General features: G+C 33.1%; 1 protein-coding gene across 2 annotated transcripts in view; it reads left to right on the top strand.

Annotated features, from left to right (window-relative positions):
- Positions 1-2,913: 2,913 nt before the first annotated feature.
- LOC306848057 (actin filament-associated protein 1-like 2) overlaps positions 2,914-9,871 on the top strand; it is a 49,850-nt gene continuing 42,892 nt past the window's right edge. Inside the window, exon 1 of one of the 2 annotated variants that reach the window (XM_079382380.1) lies at positions 2,914-3,157. In XM_079382380.1, the coding sequence (XP_079238506.1) occupies positions 3,142-3,157 (16 nt within the window). In that variant the 5' untranslated portion in view covers positions 2,914-3,141. The remainder of the gene's footprint in view (positions 3,158-9,871) is intronic. The other variant, XM_079382381.1, reaches the window with a different exon arrangement.

Below are 9,871 nucleotides of genomic sequence, written 5' to 3'. Positions count from 1 at the left end.
TCCTGCTTTTCTTCAGTGATGATGGATTGTGAATTGTGGGTGTGATCAATACTTTTTCTCTTCCGCAGGATGTATTGATTGAATAGTTTCACTCGCTCCCTCTATCCTATCGTCTTTTCTCTCCCTCTTCCCCGTTTTGCTGCTATTGCCTTTTAAAGCACCTTTACAGTTTTGGTTTGATCCTCTTTTGTTCTTGGAAATGTTTTTTATAGTGTTCCTGTTTTATAGGATAAGGATAGGTTAGGATATAAAGGGATTTCAGACGTTAGCACCTGATGGTTGCTGTTAGCCTGATGGATTGATTTTGCAGCTCTGGTTTTTGCTTTCTGTAGATTTACAAATACAGGGTTGAGCAGAATTCAGAGTTAAAGAGCTTTTCAGTGCATGAATGTCAATTTGAATTGCATGGGTCAGGACCCACAGGATGTTAAATTGGAATTGGAGGAAGATTAATTTACTAACTGCAATTAAAAAAAAATGGACACATTCACACAGCAGTGATATTTCATTGGTCCACATTTTGCAACAAAGAAAACTTAATTTTATTAATTTACTATATTAATTATAATTATATGAAACATAATTAACATTCATATTGACTAATTAGTCAAAATATTAATTAATTATTCATATTTAAATGGATTTTTCTGTATATTATTTAACATTTTGTAATTTATAACATATAACAAAATGTTAAATATATATCTAAATATACATTATATATTAAATAAATGAATTATAATGAATTAAATCTATATTATTATGCAGTGGTAAGATAGAATGTATAAAAACTAGCAGTCGCATGATTTTTTTATTTCATTTTAATTCTATGTTTTAAAATTCAAAAATTCAATTGGAATTTGAAAGACATTCTAAATTCTGTTCCAAATGCAATTCATATATTCTTCTTGCCCATATTAATTTTTATGCTTTTATTGCTCCAGTGACCAAATGAAGTGTTTGAATAGAGTGCATGCTTTGTATCCAGAGTTTGTACCTAATAAAAAAGAACAAAAATGTTATAAGAACAAAACAATCACTTATAAGCAACACATATATTAACTTACAGTATGTACAGTAGAAGTACAAATATAGACATTCCAAATTCATTTTTGTAGAAGCACTGCTCAAAAGGAATATGTGGCTATATGCATATCAATTTTCTGTTTTAATGGCTGTTCTTTCAACAGAACATATTTTATGTGAACACAATCTGACACCCGATTTACACTTCTGCCGTTTGAAATCTTTTCTTGCGTGACTAAAGGGGCACAAACTCATCACAATGATCAAATGATCATCACAATACACAATAATCATGAAATTATGATACTTATCAATCATGTTTTTTTTTTTTTTTTTGAGTGGCAGCTTAAAGTTGTGTTTTTCTGGTCTGAAAATATTTGTGGCTTCAGAAATCAGGCCTTCTTTATGAAATACATTTTGCTAGGAATATTCTGCAGCGAGGCACACATTAATACTTCCTAAAACTCTTACACACCTAAAAGGACGAATGTTTTCAAAATAAGAATATATGCTCTTCTTAACAAGCATCTGACAATTTTCATGTGAAAAATGTTCCAAATATTAACATATATATTCAGTTTTCTCTACTTCATGAATAGTGTTTTTCTTCTTTTCATTTTTTTAATGTGAAAGTGTGATGAATGGGGAAAAATAAAATGGATTTATTAAAGTGAGTGTATTGTTATGATTTTATTATTAATAGCAGTGGTATTGTTTCATTTTTTTTATTATTTGTTAGTGGTTCTCTAATGATTCTAACAGATCATTTGAATGAATATTCAGTTCAATAAAATGTATGATTTTAACAGCATTTTGTGTCTGCTTTTTACTGATTGAAAGTGCGATTAAGCCTTTCACATCTTAAATACGATGAATTTAGTTATGTTGGGTCATTTTTGACAGAACTGAAGAAACTACTGAATGTCTATTTTTGAACCGTTTAAAATGTAAATGTTTAGGCCCGGTTTCACAAACGGATCTTAGCTTAAGCCTGGACTAGGCCTTAGTTAAATTAAGATATTTAAGCAACATTTTACAAAAATGCCTTAGAAGAAAACATTAAGGTGTGCATCTTGACAATGACACTGACATATTTTCAGTTAAACATGCATTTTAGTCTGGAACTAGCTTAAGCCTCGTCTGTGAAACCGAGGGTTAATTTATGTAAAGTATTTAATTATTTATTAGTCCCTAAAGTAACACGGAGATGCAAAAGCAGAAACTTTTGCATTCTTTGCAAGTAAAAGTAATTTAACACAAAAGTTTTCTTTCACTCCATAACTAATTGGATTACTTTTTATGGAAAGTAATGCATTATGTTACTTTTTGTCACCTTTCACACCGAAAGTGAAATTAATAAGCCTGAGGCTGAAGAAAGCCTCATGTTCTCTCAATTTCAGGGTGACAGGAGAGGCATCAGTAAATAAATGGAAAAACAAAGTAACTTGTAATACTTATTTGAAAAAGTAACGTAATGTAATGTAACTAAGTACTGTTGCTCGAAAATAATAATTCAAGGATTAATAGGCCTATTACTTTTGAAAGGAGTAGTAAAGAGTAATGTATTACATTTTTGGAGTACCTAGCCCAACACTGGTTACTTGTAATGCATTAGCACCAACACTGCTGAAATATAAATGTTGCTCCAATTTATATTTGTCCATCACTGTGTCACCAGGGTCATGTTTTCATTCATAAAATTAACGGGTTTTTTTTTCCTTTGTAAATGAAATGAACATTTACTACCTCACCCAGGTAAATAAATCACCCAGATAAATCAGCTAATTCTCTACAATACATGCAGGTTTTGTTAGTAATAGTTATTGAGGGCGCGTGGTGGCGCTGTGGAGCGGCTCTCAGAAGCGCAGCTGGAGGCGGAGAGAGTCCAGTGATACACAGAGATGTGGAGTGGATGTTGACAATGTAGGCGCTTGTTTGGACAGTTTCGCTGTTATCTTCGTTTGTCTGTCGGCTGACCCGCAGCTCTCACTTAATTCACTTCGAATTTCACATAAAGCCACTTTAAATTCGTTTACACATCCAGGAGCAGACTCAGCGATGAACTCTGGACGCGGACGAGAACAGCTCTCTTGGACGCTTTGAGCATTTCCAGCGATGGACAAGCAGGAAGGTATTTCACTGTTTTCACATCGGTTTGTAATCTGAATGAATGCAGTGCTCCAGTTAAAAACTCATATGAGCCACATTAGATCTACTTCATATCACCTACACACATTTTCCATAAGAAACAACTTTTTTTGGTGTTTATAAGTTGGAGTGCTGTGACAAAGTGGTTAAAACTCGTGAGGTAGTTGGTCTGAATCTCAAGGGCTGATTTACAAACTATCATTTTGAGCCATTGACCAAGATACTGTATCCTAAGTTACTGTGAGTCACTTGGATAAAACCACTAGGTAGTACTCACTGACTGGGCAACCAATCATATTGAATAGTTTCAGAGATCTTTTATGCCAGTTTTGTCTCATTTAGTCACAAGTCTCCAGTTTCATTTACTTATTAACGCAGTTGAGTCTTTTATTCAAAGTGACTTACTTAATGTGACATTGGACCACAAAACCATTCATAAGGGTACTTTTTTTCTAATTAAGAATTATACATCATCTGAAAATAAGCTTTTCATTGATGTATGATTTATTATGATAGGACAATATTTGGCCGAGATACAACTATTTGAAAATCTGGAATCTGAGGGTGCAAAAAAAAAAAAAAAAAAAAAAATATTGAGAAAATCACCTTTAAAGTTGCCCAAATTAAGTCCTTTGCAATGCATATTACTAATCAAAAAATAAGTTTTGATATATTTACGGTAGGAAATTTACAAAATGTCTTCATGGAATATGATCTTTACTTAATATCCTAATGATTTTTGGCATAAAAGAAAAATCTATCATTTTGACCCATACCATGTATTGTTGGCTATTGCTACAAATGTACTTAATATGCGACTTATGACTGGTTTTGTGCTCCAGGGTCACATATGTCTTGAATCAATCCTACTGGGATTCGAACCTACAACCTTTCACTAAACAACACCAGCATTGTAAAAAATCATCCATTTCTAAACACATCTTAGCAACTTGTTCAGAACTCAAAAAGACAGAGGTGTTGAATATTTCAGTTCTGATGTCTCATAATTGCAGTTATTGTTGTTGTAGCCGTGTAGATTTGATCATTGTTCTGGAATGTCAGTAATAGTCCTCCAGTTTCCCCCATCAGCCACGCCGCCACGACTCAAATCTCAGGAGAGGCGCGAGTTTCTCGGTTTGTTTAAGTAAAGGTCAGAGAGCAGTGGTAATTTCACCAGCGGCGGTGTAGTGTGAAGTCTGATAGGAGCAAATGAGCTGCTTTACTGCCTTCCAAAACTCTTTCAAACTTTCTGTTTCTGAAAACAAAAACCATGTTGGGAAACAAAACTGACATCATGGATAACATTACTGTTCGGCTTCTATGCACTTTTTCCATAATCACGTTTTTGTATTTAAGTTAGAACTGGAAATGATCCAGTGTTTGCTAAATATTCAAACATTTGAATGTTTTTTTATTCATTTTATGAGCGTGCAAGACTTAAATTCAAGTAGAACAGTGATTGAGTTGATAAGAATCATCTAAATGAATCAGTTCAATCTGTGTTTTTCAATTAATCGTTATAAAAACTATTGACAGTTGCATGTGGGCAGTCTGGTGACTCAACAAAGTTGAGAAAAGTTTACCTTTATGCAAATGAACTGCAACTACCAATGGGAGTGAAGACAGTGGAGGTCATGTGATCTAGCAGTTGAGGGTCTGCAAGATGAAGGGAATCCTTGCAGTTATCAAGTTTATGTAAGTGTCACAACTGTTCTTTTTTTAAAATAAAAATATACACTGCTGTTCAAAAGTTTTGGGATTAGATTTTTTTATGTTTTTGGAAAATGTTTCTTGTGCTTATCAAGGCTGTATTTATTTGATTAAAATTACAGTTAAAGTGTAATATTATGAAATATATCAATTTTAAATTTACTGTAGTTTAAAATGTAATTTATTTATTTGAAGACAAAGCTGATTTTTTTGCAGCTATTAAAGCAAAAAAAAAGAGAAAGAAAATTGACCTCAAACTTTTGAACAGTACTGTATGTACTGTAGGTAAATATTGTTGTTTAATAATAGTGTGTATTTTTTGTGCATAAAAAAACAATTATACACTTTTATCTAGTGAAAACAATGTGTAAAATATGCTCTGATATAAAAAATAAAAAAAGCAATTCTTTTGTATGACGTTTCAGAATAAATACATAAATGTATAATGAATATCTTGAATATTGTCAATAATTGTAAAATATATTTAAATATAGGTTTTGGTGCATTTTTGTTTCAACGAATTATTTTCCTCTTCCCTGTTCTGTCACTATCGGTCAAAACAAGAATGTGACCTCCCACACACACACACACACACACACACATTCTCTCTTTCTCTTTCCTCCATTATATAATTTGCATAACATCCACTCCAGAATGGATTAATTTGTCAAATCTCATTCACACATTGTCTCATGTTGTTTGTTAGGATCTGTGCCTAGACCATTCAGTGCAGTGTTTCCCTGCTCAAAACATAGCTTAGATGAGTTCTGCTGTTGTATTTCCCACAGCTTGAAGTCTTGGAGTTGTCTGTCAGTCACACACTGTTCTGTTCTGGGACTGACACAGATTTGAGGTGTGCATATGTTTGAGACATCAGGCCGTGTGTCTGTTTGGAGACATCATGTGGTTAGACCCCCATAGTGGCATCAACTGCTGTTTAAACATATTTAGATGCTAGTGTATGTGTGTGTTTACTCATTTTCTAAACACAGAGCCACTTGAAAGGCTTTGGTGGCTGTCATGATGCGGGGACAGGATACGGTGATGATGTGAGAACAGCGTTTCTTAATTCAAACTGTCAGCATCTCTGGGTTATTCACTTAGACTCTGCAGCACCCTTCTTTACTTTGGTTGATTCAGTTGCAGATTTTGTATTTCTGGCATAATGCATCATGTTCAGAGGTGACTGGGATGGAATTGGTGAAAACGAACAACCGCAGAAGGTCACAAACACATTTCTTGTTACATTGCTCAGATCTGTGTAAATATTTATAAACCACAGTTCTTCGTCTAGAGTGATCATTTTTATTCAAGTTCAGTTTCACTGACAGTATTCAACATACAATACCATTACAATTGTATAATTTTATTGAGTAAGGATGCATTATGTTGATCAAAAATGATAGCAAAAACATTTAGAATTTTGCAAAAGATTTCTATTTCAAATCAATTCTGTCCTTTCAGTTCATCAAAGAATAATGTTTTACGCAAAAATATTAGGCAGCACAACTTTTTTTCAACATTAATAATAATAATAATAAATGTTTGTTGAACAGCAAATCAGCATATTATAATGATTTCTGAGAGATCATGGGACACTGAAGACTGAAGTATGATGCTGAAAATTCAGCTGTGCGTCACATGAATAAATTACATTTTAAAATGTATTCAAATAGTTATTTAAATTGTAGTATTTCACAAAATTACATTTTTTACTGCATTTTGATTAAATTAATGCAGCTTTAATAAGCAAAAAAAACCTTAAAAAAATATATTACAGACACATTTTGAATTATGTATATATAGGTTGCAAGTCAGATTTGAACCTGTGTTTCCCACTTGAGCACCAAGGCTCAGAAAGAGCATTTCTAAAGACTCTCTGTTGTCCTTGAAAACCAGACTGAGAACATTTCATAACATATCTGGCTAGAATGTTCTTCCTCAAGATGCATGCAGTTTTGTTTAGAGCGCAAAAAGTAAAATGAAGTTTAATCAATATTTGTGTAATATTGGAGAAAGCATAAAACAGCGTTTCCCTTGTTTTTGGCGGTTTAGTGTGTCTGTGTTGTGAATGCTTTTGATCGTGCTGAAGACTAGCATGTTACCATGGACCTCTGCTTGAGGATTCATTCATTGCTCTTTTCAGACAGGCTTTCTATTGTGTCAGACAAAAGGGTCAGCTGTCAACAAGGGGTCAAATCAGTTGACCAGAGGTTATATACCCTTTTGAAGAATTTTGGCCAGTAACGCAAAATGTCTCTCTGTGTCCTCACCAACACAAACACACAGAGTGGGTGTTCGAGGCATTTCCGAAATGTTGACGACGCCCACGCGCCTCAGGGCATTAGTTTTGCTAATGAATCAAATGCAGAGGGTGGTCTTGCCCCCTCACAGAACGTGACATCTCTACAATGAGCCTGAAGTGCTTGTCGTGTTTGCATGAATGTGAATGGAGCTACTGTTGTATGAGAAAACATAAGATGAAGAGCTTATATTTCATATCGATTAATGGGAAAAAAACTAAGTATTAGTAGTTTATGCATGCAAAACTTTTCTGGTAATGTAAACATACAGTCCAAAATTCATGTATACTGTAGAGTAAATGTAAAGTGATTTACAAGCAAATGCACTCAAAGGAGAACTATTTTTCTTTAGGGTTCGGTCAGGAGAGGAAAGGTTAAATATAGATATAATGAAATTACAGACTACAACTTGTACAAAGTGTATAGTAATTTACCTCATCAAAAGAGTTCATGGATGTTTTTATGGGTACAAAACTTTCAGTCGCACTATAATGTAAAGTATGTGCAACAGACAGCAGATCACCATTAAAAAATAATCTATCCTTGTCCTAAGGTTTGTGAAAGCCTGCTGGGAAAATCAGCTGACAATTGTGCATTTACAATGGAAGTCTAAGTGGCAGTATAAGCCATTTCTTTCTTTCTTTCTTTCTTTCTTTCTGTGGGACATGTTATCCAAATATTTTAGTAAATATTAATAATATAAATATTTATTTATTTTATCTTGATTTAAAGTGACAGAAAATACAGTTATAATGTAATAAAACATTATAAAGAAGTGCTTTTGAACTTTCTCTTCATCAGCCCAGAATCTTTTCATTCATCAATATCAGTTTCCACCAAAATATTGATCATGATAAGACAGTAGTTTTGAGCACCATCAATATTTATTGATCAGGATTTAAAATTATTTATAAATTATTGTGGCAATGTACAGCACAGAAAAAGCAGTATTGATCGATAACTAATCAGATGGAAATATATTCCACATACAGTTTATTATCCAGTTTTAGTGTTTGAGATATCAAGGCTGTATTAGAAGAATTGAAGAATAGAGGCCAAGGTTCCATGGATGTTTAAGGTTCTTTATGGAGCCATTGATGCCAATAAATGACCTTTATTTTTAAGAGTGTAGACATCAGAAATAAAGGTTCAGTAGCGATAAAGGATGAGGGTTTGTGTGTGTTTGATTTCGCCGGAAGCCAGTAGCTGGATTCTTTGACCTTTGAGACGTTGTTATGACAATGCTCAATATTTATCCTCCACACATTTTACAGTTCCTGCACCAAGCAAGAATGGGTGGGGTGACTTCTTAGCAGACAGTTGTTGTTGGCTTAAGTCTATGAGAAACAGTGGAATGTCAAAGGAATCAAATGTTATTTAGCCAAAATGTGAAAATATCACAATAACACGTGAAAGTGTTTTTATAGATTCTTGCATACACAAAAGCATGACGAAGGCTTGCTTTGAACATCTGCTCAAGAAAATTGTCTGAAGTTGCTAATACAGTGTGGCAGTGAGAAATGGTGGCGTTAGGAGAAGAAAAGAGGGTAGTGTGGAGACTGAGACCTTGAGAATGACAATCTGAAGGACAGAGAGCCTCCGTCACAGTCAGCCATTGACATCTGGCTGGAGCTCTGTTTGCTTAATGACTTTACTGTTAGCACTCCATCGCCAGCTCTGTCATGTCTGAAGGTCAGTGTGTTCGATAAATGAAAACAGAATTCTCTTTTTTACAGGAAGCTTTCTGGAATAAGTGATACTGTATGTTATTGTCCCAGCCCCAGGTTTCTGGAGAAAAACAGCTTTTTGCTATTATGTATAATGTTTAACTGTGAGCTGTAGGGTCACACACATCTTTTATTTGCATTTATTTGTTGTTTATGTTCATTTGTGTTTGCAAAATCCAAATGTACTCGGTAGTATACATTCAGTTGTATTGTAAATTTAATAGTAGAGCTGCCAAATTTAACGTTTAACATTTTTCTGGATGTATTAATTTATTCAAATAAATAAATAAATATAAAAAAAGATAAATAAATAAAATAAAATAAATTGTCACTTTAATGATGAGCATTTTTAAATTTCTACATTTATTTATTTATTCATCCATTTATTGATTTAATTAATTAATTAATTTAATTATTTTTGATGGAATATAATGAGGGGAAAAACCTCATTTATAGATTTATTTTAAAGGTTATATATACGTTATATTATGTTTTTTTTGTTTTTGTTTTTTACAATTTCTATAACAATAGTACACTAACAAGGTCAAAAAGTCTCTTGCAATGAGTACAATATGGAGTGACTACACAAAAACTTTTAGATTTCTGTATTAATGATTCAAGATATTTGTAAAACACCTTACCTTACTTTTTTTTAATAAATAAAAATTAAGATGTATGTGGAAAACGTCATTTATTTACATGGTGGTTATCACATGACATTTCATGTCAAGTCTTATCAAGTCAAAAATATTTTTCCTTTATCTTGCAAATTTGTCTTTGACCCATTCACAGGAATGGAATGGAAATGACCATTATGTATAAAGTTTTCCATCAAAATAACAGCAAAAAATCAACATAGTCAATGTGGGCCTGCATGTAAGTAATATATCAGTGATTCTGGAGGCAGTGGATATAGATATCTATAGGATATATTATACATGCCTCTATTTTTCTTGA

This window comes from Barbus barbus (assembly GCF_936440315.1).
Source record: "Barbus barbus genome assembly, chromosome: 28".
In the NCBI taxonomy this organism is placed as follows: domain Eukaryota; kingdom Metazoa; phylum Chordata; class Actinopteri; order Cypriniformes; family Cyprinidae; genus Barbus; species Barbus barbus.
This window is presented reverse-complemented; position numbering and strand designations above follow the sequence as displayed.